We start from the raw sequence: 19990 nt of genomic DNA on the forward strand, positions 1-19990 counted from the left end.
ACCCCGCAAACTTCTCCCTCCATCAGACGACGCGTCTCGACAGGTCAACAGCGTCGCGAATGATAATCTCTCTCTGACTCTTGAAACACCACTGTCGAGGAGCATTCGGCACTATGGAGTATAGGGGTCCTCCGCGTTATCAACCTCCACCCACCCTGGGTCGTTATACAGCCGAGGGAAGCTTAGAGGGGCATGCCGAACGCCTACATGCTAGCGCCACTGGTACTAACTACCGCGTGTACTATTCTGATGTCTCCAAGCCCTTCTCTCGATCTAGCTAAGACTCAATGTATCTCTTCTTCACCTATCGCTCTTCATGATGCGTGCCTTTGCGCGAACCATCTCGCGCCGCCAGTACAGTGCTCACCGGCAGTTACTTAACCCAAGACACCACAGGAAGTTCGCCTCCGTCAATGGGCCAAATGTCAAAGGTCTCACAGTCATTGATCACCACTATGAGTAATCGACATTCAATCTATGGGGAGGCACGTAGCTAACTTCAGTCCAGTGCAATCGTGGTGGGAGCCGGGGGCGCTGGCCTTCGAGCTGCCGTAGGACTCACGGAAGCCGGACTCAAGACCGCATGCGTATCGAAGCTCTTCCCTACCCGTTCACACACCGTCGCTGCGCAAGGTGGAATCAACGCCGCGCTCGGGAACATGACTGAGGACGACTGGCGTTGGCACATGTATGGTAAGCAAGTGGGCTATCCATGATAGCTTGTGCTAACATGCGAGTAGATACCATCAAGGGGTCAGATTGGCTCGGCGACCAAGACGCGATACACTACATGACGCGCGAGGCCGTCCCAGCAGTCGTCGAACTCGAGAACTACGGCATGCCATTCAGTCGGACGAACGAAGGCACCATCTACCAACGAGCATTGGGCGGGCAGTCGCTCAAATACGGGAAAGGCGGGCAGGCCTACAGAACGGCATGTGCAGCAGATCGTACAGGGCATGCAATGCTACATACGCTATACGGACAGAGTCTCAAGGAAGGAGTGCAGTTCTTCATTGAGTGGTTTGCTCTCGACTTGATGATGAGCGAGGGCAAGTGCGTGGGCATAACAGCGCTGAATATGGAAGATGGCACAACTCACAGAATCTTTGCCCGGAACACAGTGCTGGCTACTGGCGGATACGGAAGAGCATACTTCAGTGCAACAAGCGCGCATACAAGCACGGGCGATGGTAGCGCGATGGTTTCAAGAGCTGGACTGCCACTCCAAGACATGGAATTTGTGCAGTTCCATCCTTCTGGCATCTATGGCGCAGGCGTACGTTCACGGAGGCAACCAACCACAAAGCCTCTAGACTGACGACTACACTAGGTCTTGATCACAGAAGGCGCTCGCGGCGAAGGCGGCTATCTCCTCAACAGCGAAGGCGAACGGTTCATGGAACGCTATGCTCCTACTGCTAAAGACCTAGCATCTCGCGACGTCGTCTCTCGCTCTATGAACCTCGAGATACTAGAAGGCCGCGGCTGTGGGCCGAACAGGGATCACATACATCTCCAGCTCTCCCATTTACCGAAGGACGTCATCATGGAACGCCTGCCTGGTATCGCGGAAACAGCAGGAATATTCGCTGGCATCGATATCACGAGAGAACCAATACCGGTGTTACCAACAGTGCATTACTGTATGGGCGGTATACCGACGAACTATCATGGACAGGTGCTGGATGTAGACGCCAAGAGTGGAAAAGAAGCTGTTGTAGATGGCCTCTATGCCGCAGGTGAGGCCGCATGCGTCAGCGTTCATGGCGCAAATCGGCTGGGAGCGAATTCCTTGCTCGACATTGTGGTATTTGTGAGTACTCAAATTCTCCTATTAACCTTGCTGTACATGCTGACCATGTTTAGGGCCGCGCAACAGCACTGCACATCTCTGCGAACCACTCCCCATCTGCGCCTCATACTCCAGCCCCCGAAAACGTCGGCCTCGACTCCATCAGCGAGATAAATACGTTCCTAGACACGAAGGGAACCACGCCGACCGCCGCTTTACGAAACGACATGCAAGCCACCATGCAATCAACGACGGCCGTATTCCGCACCCACGACTCACTATCCAAAGGCAACACTCAACTCGGTGATATCGAGAAGAAATATACCACCGACCTCCGCGTCACAGACCGGTCCCTGATATGGAACTCTGATCTTATCGAGACGCTCGAACTGCGCAACCTTCTTACGAGCGCCTCGCAGACGAGTAAGGCGGCGTTGGCAAGGACAGAGAGTAGAGGCGCGCATGCGAGAGATGACTTCAAGGAAAGAGATGACGAAGATTGGATGAAGCATAGTCTGACGTGGCAGGGCAATGTTGGTCAGGAAGTCACGTTTGGTACAAGGGCGGTGCAGATGACGACATTGGATGAGAAGGAAGCGGCGAGTGTGCCACCTATGAAGCGCTCGTATTGAGGCCAGGGAAGATCTCTAGGTCAGTTTGAGACCTCTGCTTCGCCTTTGGCCCCTACTAACTCGCCTTATTAGCATATTCATCTATTCTGAACTACTACTACAACGTCAAGATGGGTTCGATTCGTACTCATCGTCTCCCTTGTTGCATGCGTTGTGCAATACGATGAGATATCGGTTCACGCAATGATGGGTAGGGAACACATATCATTTCAGCTATCTACGCCGTTCGCCGTCGAAGATAACATAGGCGATTTTTAAACTATACCGAAACCCTTCGAATAATCGTTCATCTCATCACACACTGTCATCCATCCATCAAGCTCCAGATGCAAGCATTACATCCATCTAATCATCCCAGCACACCTTCAAAGCTACACATCAAGTCAGCAAACGTTCTCTAACGGGTTGATTGACAAATCAAGAGGTTCGGACGACTTACCACAAGGGAACGGAAAGTACATATCCTGGTTCTCCGTCAAATAGGCATGGTACGAGTACTTCTCCTCGCCCGGCCCCATCTTCTTCTCCACCTTGTGGATCTTGCCCTGCGGACCCAGCGCTGGGCGAAGATTCTTGAGTCGAGCGACTTCTCTGAGCATAGTCGTGAGCGCCATGCGCGTCATCGGTAGTCCGAGACACTGGTGTGGACCGTATCCGAGGTGGATGTAGGAATCCAGGGAGCGTGTGATGTCGACTTCATCTGGGTTGGGGAAGACGTCTGGGTCGTGAGATGCAACGCGTAAGTTCACAAAGACAGCATCACCTGGTTTGAGGTCTGTCGTCTTTCCGTTTTCGGTGATGGAGGTGGGTTTCGCGACGGCGCGGATGACGCCTGTTTCGCCGTTTAGACGGCCTGCTTCCATAGTGTAGTGCATCAGCTTTTCGAACGCTTCTTCGCTGTCGGTTTCAGCAAGCTTCTGGATATCGGGCCAGTGTTTCTTGCCGTCGCCGAGGATGTAGTATTCGATCGTTTGAGCAAAGAGCTGGCCTTGGTTAGACACCATACCACCTGCTGTACCGAGGATATGACCCCAAGTCAGGGTTTCTGGCGACATGCCGCTCTCTAGCAGTCGCTTGATCATATGCACGCCATAGAACTTCATGGTAGTTTCCTGAGGCCAGATTGTTGCCATGATACTGGACAAGATTCCAGAGCTTGCAATGGCCTGCACGTTCTTCTCAACGATGTTTCCAAGCAATTGTGTTGCCTTCCTTGCTTTGACGTGCAAGGGGAAAGACGAAGCAGGATCCGCATCGAAGAAGATGAGCGCAAAGACCGACGACATAATGAGGTAGAGTTCAGCCTCCGTGAAGATACCGTAGGGTTGTGCGGCCGTCTTGAGCGGCAACATGAAGAGCTCAGAGCAGAAGTGAACGTGGGCAAGATTGCCGATGGAGCGTATGATGTCAACTTGGTTGAAATCGGCAATCTTTACGCTCTTCTCTTTCAACAGCTGCCTGGTCTTGAGCGTATAGTAGTCGCGTACTTCCTTGTCCCACGACGAGACGTAAAGGGCTTTGCTGACCATTTGCCTTGATGCGGCATTCTTGGGTCCGTCGCCAGCAAGCATGAAGTCGGCGGATGCGGGACCCATGATGTATTCCATGGCTCTGCCCCAGACGACTTTGAAGGTAGCTTGGTCTTTCATGATATCGGTGGCGAGTTTGTACTCCTTGACGAAGTGTGGGTGTGCTGTTGCAACTGGTTTGCTGAAGTCGTACAAGTTGTCCTTCTTCAGATCGGTGAGAGCAACCTTCATCGCGGAAGGAACCGTTAGAGGGTAATGTGCGTACACGCTGTTGTACTTGAAGTGCTGTGGGAAAGCGCGCAGGAAGAGCTTGTAGAAGACGCATCCATTGTCAACACCAAGATCGCTATCAGCAAGCTGGTAGCCCCAATTAGTCAATGTGCGCGGGTTGTAGTCGTGGGTGTAGAATCGATCGCCGCGCACCAACGCTACCGCGTCTGAGAGAACAGCACGAGAGACGGTGTACCCTGGGCAGAGACCGGAACCTGGAGCCATGGGTTGCTTCGCATCCTCGACAACGATGCCAGGATAGATTTCAACCTTATCGGGATGGTCGTAGAGGTGCTTGAGTTGTTCTTGTACGTACTTGTCAGATGTGATGTCTTCGAAAGTATTGTGCGGCTCGAGCTTGAAGTATTTCCTGAACTCGTTGAGCGAGCCCAAGTTCCAGCTACGTGCTTGCTCGATACCGAGAACCTCAATAGCACGGAAAACAGCGGGAACTCTGTTTGGCCCAAAAGAGTTGGCACAGTCTTCAATGCTTGATGTCAAGATGTCAACAAGGCCTTGGTCAGGAAGCGTCCCGGACTCGCTTCGCTCCAGATTAGCGAACTTGCGTTTCGATGGATCCGGATCGGTCTTGCTGTAGACTTTGTTCAAGGTACCAAGGAACTCGCCTTTGCTGATAGACTTGGGATCACGGCCTTCGCCAAACATACCGTCCCACATCTCCTGCGTCCATTTCTCGTCGCGATCGGACACTGTAGAGTGCCATCGGTAAACGAGGTTGAACTCAGCTGAGACCTGGTTGCCAACACCCATGGGTAGGTTCGCTACCTCAGCGCGGGGGTTCAGCTGCCAGTTACTATCTGTGCGGTTGAGATCCAGAATGGTGCGGACGTAGTCGATCAGGATAATGTTGACGTAAAGGCCGCAGGTGATGAGACGACCAGTCTGAAACAGATCATTGTCGTACTTCTTCCATGCTGCATCGTACTTGTCCTTTGCCTTCTTCTCGGCCTCAGCATCGCCAGTAGGTTGGGGCGCTTCATTCGAAGGCTTCTTGAAGCGCCCTTGCTCATTGATCGCGGCCAAGTTCTCGACAGTGTAGTTGTGGAAACGGTTGAACATGATCAACATGGCGCCTACACCGGGAGGGAAGAACAACAATCGCGCTTCTGAGAAGCAGTCAGGCTTGATCCTTCCATCGCGTCCGGTCCTCATCATGTCTTGTTCGGTCTGGTTACTCCCATACAAGGGCGACAGATCGAGGTAAGAAGATGTCATGGAAACGGCGAAGTCCTCGTGGCTCGTCCGGAAGCAGTCGTGGATGATGATAGATGCCAGATAGAACAGCATGCTCGAGATCCTGTTGGGATGCAGTTCGGCATGCTTCCTGGTCATGATGCTGTCGAATACGACACCCGGATCTGGGCGCGCGGGGGTCTGCATCTGAGATGGTTTGACTGTTCTAGCATATGGTGTCCCTGCTGCGCCCACTTGGGGGTTGACAAGACTGTTGTTGGAGCCATCTGCGGATCGATACTGGAATTTCTCTCCGAGGTACGACTGCGGTGGGTGTTGCAAGTCGTTCCATAGCTGCTCTAGGAAATTGCCTGTAACTGCGTCCCTAGTTTTGGATCCGTCGGGCAGCTTGGCGGCGGTTCGGATAAGACCCTCCATCAGGTAAGTCTTGTCATCAGTATAGCCACCAAGCATTTTCTCCTTCTGGATTTCCAATAGACTTTGGATGTTGTCAACACCAAGGTGAGACATATCTCGAAGACTGCCCTCAATCTTCTTGTACAAGCTAGCCTTCTCTTCTGGGGCAATCTTGGAGCCATCGCCTGTCTGGTCGGGAACCGGGGCTGCTGCAGCGCCTAGTAAAGCTGCTGCTGCTTTGAAAGAGTTGCCGATCTTGTTTCTGAGTGTGCTGATCTCAGATGGGTCAGCTGGTTTTGGTGGCTCCGCGCCTGTGCGGGTATCGACGTGGGCGTCCCACGCCGCTTTCGCATCTGCTGTTATTGCAGCCATATCTTTGGGTATGCTGGAAGGTTGTGTTAGTGTCATTCTCTCGGCTAGATCTGATCTTGCGACTGGGTTGAGAAGGGACAGTTTTCTTGGCGGGCAATCTGGAAGCCGCATCTTGCTCGAAGATCTGGAAATGGTAGGTGCATCCAACCGGAAAGACAGGAGCTACAAAAGGAGATAGGAGCGACAGCAGAAGGAGTAAATAAGAGATACCGTCGGGCTTACATTCAGTCGAACACCGTTCAGCGAGTAGTTCCTGTGTTAGGTACGCAACACAGAGTATCTCGTGGGGTTGCTTGTGTACTCTTACCGCCTCTGCAATCGACGTCACGATGTTCAACAATCTCGCCCGTTACTCGAAGTAGCAAGAACGAGATGTGACCGGCAAGAACGTGACGACCAGCCTTGCAGATGCAAGTAGTTCAAGCCGAAGACCGCGCAGCCAGCCAAAGAAAAAGCAACGAGGGGTATATGTGCGCAACACCAGATCAAACGCTAACAGAACGATCGAAATGGTTCAGCACAAGAGGACAATGGGAGTGAGGCTATTGTTCGTCCCACAATGGCTCCTGCCTCAGTCCTCTTATACACGCGTCCTCACACGACCAGATGCGTAACTGCGGCTGAAGCTAGCAGTCCCTCTAGTTCTCACCGGGGATCGTCGAATAAAAAAGCGCCACCCAGCCCAGCCCGTCACAGCTGAAGAAAGGTCCTCTTCTCCCACCTGGGCATCGTAAGCCGCGGCCCGGCGTGCCCAAACACGGTAAATGGCCAATGGAGAGTTGTTGATTAGCCAGTTCGGCAGGTCGAGGTAGTGCTGCGGCTAAGGCTAGGGCTGATCACGAACGGGCTTGCCGGCTGGGTTGTTTGGCTGACCGCTGGTAGGCAGAAATGAGGGCCCGCATCATCTCAGCCTCGATCTGCCTTTTTGCAGGCAGTTTCTTGCAGGCAGCGAGATATTGAGCGTGATTTGCAGGTCGGTCGAGCCTCACTTGCTTATGAGTGTCGGTGAGCGTGCTTTTGGGAAATGCGTGGGTGGGGAGATGACAGGTGGGTGGCATGCTCTTCCCGCGCTTATGCAGGGTTTGTTCGGCGTTCATCGGGGCGATGTGGGAGTGGCCGCCGGGCGGGCAGATCCAACAAGCCATCACGACAAAAAAGCAAAACATTGGGTTGTGGTGTGGATGATGGTTGTACCTGGAAATCAGAATCGAGCACACACTCAATATCACAAGCCGAGCACACACTCAATATCACAAGCCTTGTCAATATATTGAGGTGCACAAATGAGTCAAGGACAGACGTAAACTCATCACGCAGCTACATCGAGATCTGTCACCAAAGGTCTTTCAGCAAACAAGTGACGAACATCTTTAGTGTGATTGAGCTGGCCAGAGGCATCGGCACATCAGCTACGGGTACCTGCGGAGGTGTCACCGTTTTGAGTGGGTGTGACGGCCTACGTCTTGTAGTTCTACAAGTGCGCCTCGCCGCAGCCTTAGCGGCTTCTGTTGTTACTCATATATTGTTCTTTGTCTTCAATTGGTTATCTTCTCGCATTCCCCATGTGCGCAAAGCCTCCCAGCTAGCACCACGCACCTGTCAAGTGCAGCCTCCTCAATGAAACGGTACCCATCGCCTGATGCGTCATTCTACCAGATGCCGGGCAAGATGGCGTACCTCTTGCGCTTATATTTGTCGCCAAACTCCTTGCGATACCTTTTCTCTTTCTTCCAGGCCCAAACACCCATCTGACCGACAGCCACGATGATGAAAATGACGGTGCTCAAGCTCCAGTTGACGAGGGCCACGCCGATCCAAGCCATTGCCTCGAACATGTAGTTGGGGCATGTGACTAGATCAAAGCCGAGTCCCCTAGGGATACCGCGCTCAGTGCTGCCTGGACGGCGCAAGTTCTTAAGCGTCAGATGCGTGCTGTAGTTGCAGACCTCGCCGATTGCGAATAGGGCAACGCCGAGATATGTCAGGAGCGGATTCGAAGGCTTAGCAGCCGGGCTGTTAGGGCCGTAGCTCCAGTATGCCAAGTTGAAGCCCGAGAGGATCCAGTAGTAGCCGCTGTTCTTGAAGATGTTCATGATGGGCATCGTGGCCGACGAGAAGCGGTGGACGAAGAGGGTCTCGAACTCGCGCTTTGCGAAATGGGCGACGCACATGAGGAAGGTAAGCTTCTGGAGCTGCGAGGGGGGCGCCGAGGTGCCATAGATGAGGGAGCGGCCGAAGTAGATGAGCGGGTGGATGAGGAGGGGTCCGAGGTATTCGACGATGAAGACGGTTCGCCAGGAGATCTGGGGACCTTGCACGTTGTTAGCCATCTCATTCGTCATCAGACGATATGTAGTCTACCAAGATCCTTTACATCCACAGCACTCTTGTTCCTCAGGCCTGTGTCGTGGACCGTGACATCGCGCACATTGTTGATCGGCGAGCCATCACTGCCCTTGGTAACCCTCAATCGGTGAATTGAGAACCTGGAGGCCTTTGCAATTTCCTCAAAGATTTGAGAGGCGGTCGCATCGGACGGGACGGTGATGGTCTCGGGGAGATTCTTGATCGGGCGGCCTATAGAGGGGTTAGCCAACAGCAATCAGAACGCGCTCAGCCAGGCTAGAGCCAACTCAATGAACAGAGAGAACATACCACGGGGGCGCACGACGAGTGTAAGGGGCGACGCGGACATGGCTGCGTGCTACGTCAATCGCCGTGTTGTGCGTGAACTTTTGGCAAGGTCGACGATATTCCGACCGGCAGCCTCGGCGTACGTACAAGCTAGGCTCAAAGGGGCCAGCTACTTCGTCACTAGGGGAAGCAACCGGACAGAGTTCATGAGCATGGAATTGCGCATCTAGCTGATTTATATTGACGCTGCATCGAAGGCGAACTACATGGTCTCTATTTTCATGCATCATGGGATAACATTTCGACGTGGTTCTCGTGACCTCATGCTCTTCATCCAAGCTGTACCACTACCTGCCATGCGACTTCAGGGCCCATGCATGCGACCATCTCGCCAATGATGCCCTTGATCGAACGGGGGTTCTTCAAATCGCTACCTTCCCAAGAGACAAGATCCTATAGGTAGTTAGTATCGATTGAAAGTCATTCATGCATGGGCTGCTCGCGTACCTGAGCTTCCGCCATTTGTCCACGGACCCGGATGGGCATGGTGGCCAGGTCAAGTTGCTGTTCGATTTCTTCGGCTGTCATGAGCCCTGGCACCTTTAAATCGAACAACGACATGCCGTCGGAAATGGCCTTGCCACCTTCGACAGCTGTTGGTAGAGGATAGTCGGAGTAGTCGTCTTGATCTGCAGCAGCATTCGTTTCTGCATCCCCCTTTTGCCCTTTCCTACGACGCTCTCGAGACATGGAGACATAAGACTTCTTGTCTAGCAGAGCGCGTAACTCACCATCGAGCGGATGCCACTCGTACGTCTCAGGATCTAAAACATGCTGAGTTTTGTAGTCGCCCTTGTACTTCATCTTAACGCAGGAGTGGATGTAGTATCCCATGTAGTAGTACTGGTAACCACCTTCGAGCGCCAATGATGCTTCTCGTAGCGCACTCAGCTTTCCGAACTGCCATTGCTCGAAATCGGAATGATAGAGCAAATAGACACCGCTAACGCAATGAGGTAGCAGATCGAGGATGCCCATCGCAATGAGTCGTCCATCGAGTCGGTAGCATTGGTGATATGATCCTAGGAGCTGCTCTTTCCCGTCGACAGTTCTAGAGGTCTGTTTCAACGGCGAATCACATAAGAAACGCTTGAAACCCGATTGAGAAATCTCATGAGGTTTCTCTTTGTGTACGTTTTGCTGATAGTTCTTGAACAACTCATACTTCTCGGGCGTGAAGGCTGCCGGTTCGAGTGTCACCTCGAAGCGATGTGCGGGTTCAGGTGGGCGCTTGACGTTCTGGAGTTCAGTCTTGTGAATCTCACGGCTAAGGTCAAACGTGTTCTTGACACGAGCTTTCTCCCTGGGAGCTGTTAGTCTAGTAGGAACTGCACGGTGTTTTTACGCACTCTTTCGATATTGGGTAAAGCCTAGAAGCCTCTTTCATATAAGCCTCGCCTAGCACGTAGTCATTCCAATGGTTGACTGCCTTCCTCTGATCCTTCGAGGGCTTGAAGGAAGCGACGGGTAGACTAACCTCGGGTAAGCCTCTAGTCGGATGTCTCTGCAATACTGCTTACCGAATGGTGTAGTGCGGACAGCAGTGTCGCAGCACGTCGGGCTTGTAGAAGATGGTACCAGATCTAGAAGCCGGTATCAGCTGCTGTTATGGGCATAGTGCTGGGATGCAAGGTGCTTGCAAACATGCGCCGTGCATGAGTGGGTCGTTACCTTCTCCAGCCGCGGTCCACGAGGATCTGGTAGACCTCAACGGTCAAGCTTTTCGATGAGAAGTAGTAGCTTGCTCCTAATCGGGCAAGGTCAGCCAGTGCTCTCGGCGCTCAGCCTCGTTCCGATTTCCCCCGCTCCATGATTATGCGACAGGGCGACCATCGCGATGGCAGCATTAACTATGCGCTGTGATGCAATTCATCTCGCGACGCAGGATCTACACTCTACGACGTCTGCCGACGCGTAGACGATGCTTGGCGGCGACGCATCGCTCGAGGCATGGGTGGGATCGGGCAGAATTGCACGCGACGCGGGGGCAGCACGTGAGCGCAGGTAACCTTAACGGAACATCAAATGCAGGCGGGAAAAGCGCCGGCTGCAACATTGACGCCCATTGTTCGTGTGAGAAGGCTTGACCGCTCTGACAGCGGTCTGCAGGCATGGCGATCCATCCATGACTGAGTAGGCATGACTATGAAAATCCACGTACGAGAATTGGCGGTTCTACTGCCATTCGATGCGTCTTTGCAGTACCCGCACGACTCACTACTGTAGCCTAAGAATGACCGTTAGCAACTCTCCATGGCAGGGTCCGGAGATGCCTGTCCGCAGTGCTGGGAGCAGCGAAGACGGGTTGGTGGCCAGCCAGACAGGCACGAGCCGGAACCCAGGGAAATGGTTGGAGCAGAAGATACCGAAGGGCGTCACACTGGACTGCATGAGGGCAGCATAAGCGTGGGAGCTGGTGGGGGTAGTGGTCCGAGGCGGAATCGAGCGTCGTCGCGGCGGCGAGCGAGGACAGCCGGAAGGGGAATGAATAATAGCTCCTTGTCGTCGCCCGCTTGCTGGAGATCAGGGCTCGTCGGACTGATGGTGTCGGTCGAGGCGGTCAGGGGGGCTGCGACGATGTTCTGGCGGAGGAGCGCGGTCGGTCGCGGGGTCAGGACACTCAACAGCACGGCGGAGGTGTTGTATCACAGCGTGCAGGGCGCGCACCACGAACTCTGGCCAGCGTCTACACGGGGGCAATTGCGCGTTTTCTAGTGGGCAATTCATCCCTTAAATGCCTGTACGTCATCCAGCGGCCAGGCAGGCAGGCAGAGAGGCTGCAGGCGGCGCGCTGGTCTCGCGTGCCCCGCCGGCTCTCGCTGCAGCGCCCTGGGAGCGCAGACGGCCAGTGTCTGGCGCGCGCCGGCTCGATCTCTGCCTACTCTGGCAGGGCGCCGGGGGCTTGATTGCAGTTTTTGTGCAGATATGCGCAGCGGTGCAGAGGGTGGCAGGCACCCCGGACAAAGCTCCTCTTGCAGGCGGGGCTTGGCGACAGGCGTGACGCTTCCGCGAGCCCTTAGTTTCCACGTAAAAAGTCCCTGACCCGAACCACCTACTAAAACATCCATCCACCATGCCGAACTTCTTTGCTGCTCGCAGGCTCCTTCAACATCCTCAGCCCCGTCATCCGCGGGACTGAGCCTTGCTCAGCCCTTTTGCCTACCACATCCGCCCCCTTTACACTTGCTCCCCACCACTGCCCCGTGAAGCCACACGCACACTCGCTGTCGGCTCGGCTTCATTTCAATTCACCGCCTGGCTCGCCTCTGCTCTTCCGACCAAGCCCCTCCTTGACTTCTGTGGCCGTCGCGTCGAGCGAGTCGCATACACGCGGTGCCACTTGATACTATCGCGTCTCTCACAGACACCTCAGCGCCGACATGGCCGCTACCCAGCAGCTGTCGATGCAGTCGCGCACCGGTCGCGTGAACCAACGTAAGTCTGCTCACGAGACCCCACAACGAACCCCAAATACCTGAACCTGTGCCGCGAATCTCTCCCTACTCACCGCTTTTAACTTTCGGCTGATTGGCGGCAGGCTATGGATCCCAAGGCGAGCGCCTAGTCGCCGGCGTTGTCCCGCTTTCTGCCGACAAGTACTACGTGCTCCTCATCCAGTCCACCAAGCGGAACGGATGGGTGCTCCCCAAGGGCGGCTGGGAGACGGACGAAGCGACTGCCCAAGATGCCGCCAAACGCGAAGCCTGGGAAGAGGCCGGCATAATATGCAAGATCAACTACGACCTCGGCCTCATCCCTGAGAAGCGCAGACCCGACCAGCTCACCTCCCAGGCCCCAAAGGCCTCGTACCATTTCTTCGAAGCGACTGTCGAGAAGCAAGAAGCTCAGTGGCCTGAGCAGCACAAGCGGAATCGGAATTGGTTCAGCTATACCCAAGCGCGACAGGCCTTGGCGGAACGACCCGAGCTGCTCGACGCGCTGGACCGGTGTACCATGCACCGCTCATAGATGGGTGCGGGTGCTTGCAGGTGCGCAAAGTCGCATACGAGCACCCAGAGGAATCCCAGACATGACCTGGGACCTCGCAGGTCTTTGCATCTTATTCTTCTTCTAATACTGCATCAATACGGCATCTCAAAAGCGTCGGGGGAACTATAGACATTGGGCATTGTATTGTCTACTCTACATTTGGCGTTGTGGTCGCTTTTCGAAAGCTAGAATGATGCATTACGGCTCTAGATACCAGAGCGCTGGACCAGTTGGTTCGCATCAATGCAATGCAGCCTTACCAGGCAATCTCCTCTCCATCAGTGCGGTGGTGTGACCACAGTCGTTGATTCAAAAGCAATATGGTGTCTCTTGACAACTAACATCGGCCACATTTCGTCCAAGCAACTCTACAAGCGACTCGTTACAGTCGGATGCTTACACTTATATCAAGCGACAATTGTTGGGGCCAGAAAGAGAACCGTCATTCCAGATTGCATTACATTCATCATGTCATATCGCATACTCACTCCACGAAGTCAGCTCTACTATCAATAAGCTGTTCTCCCCGTCTTGACCGTCTTCAGCACACCCTCATCCGCCAACTTCTCAATCATGTTGTAAAGCACAAAGTCGCATCCCCTCTTTACTACCATGTTAATGGTTACAGGCACCATCTCCTCATGGAACGTAACCTCACTCCGATACGGCACCTGACCAATCGGAATCGTGAAATCGGCACACCCAAATATCGGACATATGCCCGCACCAGTGATCTTTGCCGTCGGTGGTGTGACAGCTAGGTACGAAGCATAAGGCGAGTCGTTGAGCTCTCTTTCACGGTAGGAAGGTAGGCCGCCGGTGCCGATGTCGTAGAGCATCACAGACTCCGAACATGATTCGGAAGTGCTGTATTGGAGTTCCTTCTCGTACCACTCGACGGCCGTGTTCTTGGTCACGAGTGCTGCGTCGTAGGTGGTTTGGTTGGTTTCCGATTCGTCGAATGCGAACCAGCCGAGGCGTCTTGCGGGATCGATTGGCGGGAAGCGGCCGTCGAAGAGTGCGGCCCATGCAGTGATCAAAGGTTTTCCGACGACTTGCCATGAAGACCACCCGTTGATTGCGCTGGTCGCTTGCCCCATCCTGGTGAAGTTGCTCGCGATGGGGTCAGAGAAATTCTGGACTGTGGCGGTGAAGTTGAACTCCTTGACGGTCATGTTGAAGATCCTGGACACATTCGCAATGAAGTCTTGTAAGATTGGCTCTGCGGCGGAGTTGTTCAGCGGGAGGTAATCCGTGGGGTAGAGGATGGTCTTGGGGAACGCGTTTGTGTCTGGGACGGAAAGCGGTGATAGACCAGTGATGGATGAGTTCTGGTAGAGGCTGGGTGTGTACCAAGACTTGCTGAATTTGATCCATTTGTAGGGGTCGCGAGAGAAGACCCCTGCGGTATCGGTTGCAGCACCCAACGGGATGACACGCTCGAGTGATATTAAGCCCTGACTGGGACGTTGTCCATATACACCAGCTACTGCAGCTGGTCGCCTCATCGAAGAGCCAGTGTCGCTTCCAATGGCGTAGTCAAGCCAATCGTACGCAGCGACGGAGCAGCCACCACCGGAAGAAGAAGCTGAGCACGTGAGCCATCCATCACCTCTCGGGTTGAACGGGTAGTGCTCGTCTTGCCATTCCCAAGGGTTAGCACCGGAAGCGAATTGAGCGAGCTTCTGCTTTCCAATAATAACACCTCCGAGATCGAGGATCTGCTGCACTGAAGGCGCCGTGCCGTTCGAAACGGGCGTGATGCGAGCCCATGCCTGACTGCCACCGGAAGTTTGCAAGCCCTTGACATCGTACAAATCTTTGATGGCAACGCGCTCTCCAGCCAGGGGTCTGTCGTCTCCCCAGTAGTAGATTCGTGAAGGAACACTGCGATCTTTGTGAGCTTGACACTTCGCGCTGGTGGCTGGTTACTTACGGAATCATGGGGTCCCAGAACTTGGGCAGGAAAACGCCGAGCGGATTGTGATTTTCCTGTCCATCATTCGCATCGTAGGCTCCGAACAGGAATGTGCGATAGGTATCCGGGTAGAGCCGATATACAGTCGCAAAGCTTACGGAACCATCTTCGACTGATGCGAGGTATGGACCAGCCGGAATGTCGATAGCCGATTGAAGCACCATTTTGCTCATTGAGGCGTCTGCAGTCACCGAGGCATCCACGAAAAGCATGCTCGTGTTGAAAGACGCAAGATAGTCGGAAGCGGATGCATCCAGTGTCGACTTGACGCCCGAGGAGAGGTACAGTCCGTCCAGAAAATCATGACTGAAGACATCGTCGCTATCAAGATATGACGATATCACACTTTCCAAGACATCCTTCGTAATTGTCGTCTCGTTTGTCTTGATGACGGTGATGGGGATCGATGTAGCAGAGCCGGCCGGAGTTGTGCAGCCAGCACTCGCCTTGGGGTGTTTGGTATTGGCCAGGTAAGAAACATTCCCAAGCTCAAAGACAGCATCACCGTAAGGGTTCTCTAGAACGAAGCTGTAAGGGTTCCTCTTGATAACAGGAGCGGCCGAAGCGGAGATTGACGCAAGAGCCGCGGTCAGCAGTCCGGAGAGGAGGAAACGGCCCGCCATGATGAGCGGTCGGTGGAGAGCACACCTGCAGAATCTGCGGCCGCCGTTGTTGCTTTTATATACATCTCGGCGGAGCCGTAGTTCAGGCTGGTACGACACCCCAGATAACGAGGCCTACAGAGATGCCTCTTTGGTTCATGGTATGAGTACCACGCTGTTGGCGAAGCTACTAGTGACTTGGCGAATGCGGGCTCAGCCCGCATCTCCACAATCGAGGCCTAACCGGATGCAAAATGCCGACCTTTTGCTTATCGCATATCGGATGGTGTTCATAGTCATCAAGCTGGCATTCGTTATCAATCTCTCCGGTGTGTGTTGAGGTGGGCATGGCTTCGTATCGGCTGAGACGCGCCGATTGCTACCATGTAGGTACGCCTCCGGGGATAATGCGACCACAAGAGCGCCCCACGATGCCATTGTCAATGTCAATCATAGATCTGCGATCAGTACAAGTCGCTGATTTGGCGCCCCAGTATGCAGTCGATGGCGACTATCGCGAACGTTGTGGTGTTGGTGCTACTTCCGTGCAAGAGTGATGGATGTTCCTCGGGGTCCGAACGTGACTTCTCCACAATGACTTCATCGGAAAGCTGTTTCTTTTGACCCATCAACAATATTGTTGTGCGAACACGAGTGACAGCGCGTCTGAGATCCAGCATAACGCGCGAACATCCCAACCACCGTAACAGGAATTGACTATGAACGTCACCATCCCGGACCCGCTTACGGTCCTACCTCCGGAGATCGTGCTCCGCATCCTCGACTTCACGCCCGTGTCAGCCCTAGGATCGCTTACTGCCGTGTCGCCCGCCTGGCACCAGTTCATCGACGGAACGCATCAAGAAGCCATCTACTCGTCGCCGACTAAAACTTCGCAACCGCATAAGACCTCGCAGCCAGCTGGCGGCGCGCGCGACTTCTCGTTTGTCAACGACTACACCAGCTTCTCCAAGCTCTTTGATGACATCACATCATGGAAAGACCTGTGTAAACGACAAACGCTGCTTGAGCGAAACTGGAACTCACCGCAACCGACCACTCGCGAATCCATCTTGCAGGTTGGCAATCATGCGGTATGGAGATTCAAGGCTGACTTCAAGCGCCGCATCTTCATCTCGACATCTCATGCAGGCGGCTTGTACGTATCAGACATGGATACGGGTCGCATCTTATGGCAACTGCCTTCAGCTCTAGACACGACTGAGGATCACGCCGTCAGGCCCTATGCGCATCTGGAGTATCAAGACGGAATGGCTGCCTTTGATCGGGAAGGAGATGCAGTTGAAATTTGGCGGACAGATCAAGAGGGCACTGCAAGAGGAGAGTTCCAACGCGTTGCTGTTCTGGATCACGATTGCCAAACAAGAGGATTCCAGCTCTCGTACTGGACACTGGTTGTGGTCTCAGTAGAGGGCCAGGGCTTTGTATACGACATGAAGCAGAACCCACCAAACCTAATTACGCATCTGGAGATCGAGCAAGATGCAGTTGGTCATCTAGATCAGAACGAGGACGTGGTTGTATACTCCATGGGAACGCGTGGCTATCATGTGTATGAGAAGAAGTCTGGACAGGCTCTGGGAATCTTACAGCCATCGCAATGTACGGAGAAATACCATGTCGAGCCATTACCACCTACCGACCCTCCTTCCTCGAACGCAGCACTGGCTGCTTTGCGCTATGGCCGCCCATCACGACGTATCTTCCCTCCGTCCGCACCCCGCAAAAGCCGCCTAACGCCTATACGTCTCGGCAAAGGCCATCTTCCAAACGCGTCTCGCGACCCAAACGAGGAAGACGAGTGGGGTGCCGGTATGCTGGACCGCAGCAGCAATCTCTTTGTAGGCTTCTCACGTCTGGGTCGTGTCTTTGTCTGCTCCGATCTCCGCAAGGCATTAGAGGACGGGTCGAAGAACTTAGCAAGTGTTAGTCAAATTCTGGAGTGCGAGTCTGATGGTTCCACTTTCGATTTGGGCGGATGGCTTTCTGCACGGAACCATCGTATTATGTTCGAGATTCAGAACAGAGTGTATGTAGTTGCGCTTAGTAGGGAAAACCGCATCAGTGTTGGAGACGAGGCTGAGGAAGTAGGCCCTTCATACTCCTTCCTCACGAGCTCGGCGCCGCAGCTCGCGGTGCCAGTCAGCTTCATGGCGCTATTCGATGATGCTATCATGACAACATACGCGGTAAGTTCGCCGCTCAAAGTGAAGAGGATGCAACTGCTAACAATAATAGACACTCGGTCAACGACGGGAAGAAGGAGGCAATGGACGCATCTTTCCGACAAAAGCAATTCGCATCATCAGCCTCGCGCCTAGCCTTGACAATGACGACAACGCGAACACCGAAGTCGAAGACCCAATACTCGCCAACTTGTCGCAGCATATCGAAAGACCACAAGACGAGTTGTTGCGCTTGCTGTTGATGTTCGATGAGGAGCCGAGCGATGACGATGATGTCACTGGGCTGGAGGATGAGTGGGTTGACGAGGAGACAAACTGAGCTCAGATATCTTGACCAGGTCAAATAACGACAACCTCATGCATACAAACAAGCTTTCAGATGGGTTTCCATCGCGTATCGTAAATTCCAGGTCGGTATGGCAGGACCCGTGACTGGTGACTCTCATTTCGCTCCATCACTAGGCCAGACCGCTTGCGAAATGCTGTGGCAACAACTGACTTGCGCACTGGCTGCGATCCAATAGCATGGCACTGGGTTGAGAAGTGCTTCAGCCATGCTCGCGTCGCCTTGCATACGCTTCTTTCCGCGTTTTGGGGCTTGCTCCGAAAGACCGTGCGTAATACTGACTTTCTTCGTTCCTATGTCTCAGGCGCATGCGAGAGCTAAGCCTGAAGACCCACACTTGTCATGCTGTGAGCCAAATGATTGGCGCTCTCCACACCCATGTCTCCTTACGTATCATCAATTGGCGCACGCACGTTGGATTACATTAATCGATGTGCAGGGTACCAGGTGTAAGGAAGGGCTCTTGGCCAGTTCCCCCAGGTACAATCGGGGGCTCGAATTTACCTTGGTTTACCTGACTATATAACAAACGTACACCATGGCTAACATTTGCATCAGGAAACCCATATCGCACCGTCTTTTATGCTTCAAACTAAGCTTGAAGTCATTTTCGTTGTCACTAGAAATCGCGTCCTGCCCATACATCTGTCAAGAAGGCATTGTCAAAATCCTCACCCAACCAACGCCCGTCTGGCCACAGTCTGGGATACATACTTGACCCACCACAAGCCGTGTCGAAGTGCCGTCTGCACCGCCTTCTAGCAGTATGCTCTTCCAGGTCACACTTGTTGCTATAACACACTTATCCGTCTTCTCACACGCTCGCCCGACAGCCTCTTGCGTGCTCGAACGGAACGCTGCAGAGCTCGATGTCCAATCAGAGGGCATATCCTTGGAGGCCATCGTTGGTGTGATCGCCGTGGCCGTGGCTGTATTCGGTATAGCGCTTCCTTTTACGTGGCCTAGCTTAAGAGCAAGGCTAGATTCCCGCCGCCATGATCGGTCCCGTCCCAGATCCACCGGTATGTCTTTCCCCAAGATACCTCCATAATAACACACGACATTGATGAAACACAGCAAACGCGCGAATTCCGCCTGTCAATGGTCCACGGCAACACGCGATATCACATCTCTCGAACGAACCTTGGGCAGCCGCTGGCGCGGGCGAGGTTGGAATAAGCCGACCACAACGCGCGCGATCTGACAACTGCGAACAACAGCGCGGGCTGATGCGACACTCTATTACTTTCTGAGGATTTACACTGCAGGAAATCTTGTTGCGTGAAGTCTTACAGGCAAATGGCCCTACTGCCGCGTCGAAGACTTTGTGAACACTTGGCGGTCCAGATTGTACGCAGAATCAGCACCTTCCTTAGTTCCTTAGGAGAATAAGATCTGTAAAAATGAAGCGTGGTTTAGGACCGCATAATACCAATTCAGCCTCTGATGGCGGACATTACCAGAGATCAGGATAAAAACATTCTTCTCCTTACGATTTCCACATGGTATGTGACCAGGACTATGTGGTTATTTAACAAGTAAACCAGGGCCGTCGGTTCCTTGAGCTCACATGTACATGATCATGTGTTTAGTCGAAGCGGTTATGACACAATGTGGTGATCTGCAAGACCGATCTTAGAAACAAGATGGCAAAGCCAAAACAGCGCTCTCAAGACAGTGTGTAATCAGCTGCCAAATTCGAATTATAAGGTGCATGCGAGTCGCCATACAACAAGCGTGACTCTGACAGAAGGCGCAGCATGTTACGTAGACTGACTGGGCGTATGGTAGCATCTGACAAGTCGATTGAGGGAGGCGGACTCGTGCTAACGTGCAGCGCATCAGGCTCTTGGATGCAGGTCAGTGAAGCCCGACGCGGTTAGCGCGATGTCTTTTTCAACACAGCCTTCTCCTAACCTTGGAACTTCTGAATTGCCTGTGGGATGGCAGCCTGACCATAAGCG

General features: G+C 53.6%; 7 protein-coding genes across 7 annotated transcripts; 3 read left to right on the forward strand and 4 right to left on the reverse strand.

Annotated features, from left to right (window-relative positions):
• Window positions 1-316: 316 nt before the first annotated feature.
• SDH1_1 (succinate dehydrogenase flavoprotein subunit) lies at window positions 317-2427 on the forward strand (the record flags this gene model as incomplete). Its single annotated transcript, XM_049373533.1, has 5 exons — window positions 317-459; window positions 509-693; window positions 741-1279; window positions 1334-1816; window positions 1870-2427. The coding sequence occupies 5 exons, from the start codon at window positions 317-319 to the stop codon at window positions 2425-2427; spliced, it is 1908 nt and encodes a 635-aa protein (XP_049236903.1).
• Window positions 2428-2810: 383 nt separating this feature from the next.
• J4E87_001894 (uncharacterized protein) lies at window positions 2811-6209 on the reverse strand (the record flags this gene model as incomplete). The annotated part of the gene is made up of 1 exon (XM_049373534.1): window positions 2811-6209. One exon carries the CDS (start codon window positions 6207-6209, stop codon window positions 2811-2813), a length of 3399 nt encoding a protein of 1132 aa, XP_049236904.1.
• Window positions 6210-7858: 1649 nt separating this feature from the next.
• J4E87_001895 (uncharacterized protein) lies at window positions 7859-8904 on the reverse strand (the record flags this gene model as incomplete). Its single annotated transcript, XM_049373535.1, has 3 exons — window positions 7859-8520; window positions 8571-8786; window positions 8865-8904. The coding sequence occupies 3 exons, from the start codon at window positions 8902-8904 to the stop codon at window positions 7859-7861; spliced, it is 918 nt and encodes a 305-aa protein (XP_049236905.1).
• Window positions 8905-9173: 269 nt separating this feature from the next.
• Window positions 9174-11294, reverse strand: J4E87_001896 (uncharacterized protein; the record flags this gene model as incomplete). Its single annotated transcript, XM_049373536.1, has 6 exons — window positions 9174-9296; window positions 9351-10206; window positions 10253-10375; window positions 10424-10486; window positions 10575-10650; window positions 11270-11294. The coding sequence occupies 6 exons, from the start codon at window positions 11292-11294 to the stop codon at window positions 9174-9176; spliced, it is 1266 nt and encodes a 421-aa protein (XP_049236906.1).
• A 989-nt stretch (window positions 11295-12283) lies between these two features.
• J4E87_001897 (uncharacterized protein) lies at window positions 12284-12872 on the forward strand (the record flags this gene model as incomplete). Its single annotated transcript, XM_049373537.1, has 2 exons — window positions 12284-12338; window positions 12442-12872. 2 exons carry the CDS (start codon window positions 12284-12286, stop codon window positions 12870-12872), a joined length of 486 nt encoding a protein of 161 aa, XP_049236907.1.
• Window positions 12873-13402: 530 nt separating this feature from the next.
• J4E87_001898 (uncharacterized protein) lies at window positions 13403-15494 on the reverse strand (the record flags this gene model as incomplete). The annotated part of the gene is made up of 2 exons (XM_049373538.1): window positions 13403-14780; window positions 14830-15494. 2 exons carry the CDS (start codon window positions 15492-15494, stop codon window positions 13403-13405), a joined length of 2043 nt encoding a protein of 680 aa, XP_049236908.1.
• A 698-nt stretch (window positions 15495-16192) lies between these two features.
• Window positions 16193-17999, forward strand: J4E87_001899 (uncharacterized protein; the record flags this gene model as incomplete). Its single annotated transcript, XM_049373539.1, has 2 exons — window positions 16193-17683; window positions 17733-17999. 2 exons carry the CDS (start codon window positions 16193-16195, stop codon window positions 17997-17999), a joined length of 1758 nt encoding a protein of 585 aa, XP_049236909.1.
• Between the last annotated feature and the right edge of the window lie 1991 nt (window positions 18000-19990).

The sequence above is a fragment of the Alternaria ethzedia genome (genome assembly GCF_023757985.1).
Source record: "Alternaria ethzedia strain BMP 0044 chromosome Unknown scaffold_3, whole genome shotgun sequence".
NCBI classification, from domain to species: domain Eukaryota; kingdom Fungi; phylum Ascomycota; class Dothideomycetes; order Pleosporales; family Pleosporaceae; genus Alternaria; species Alternaria ethzedia.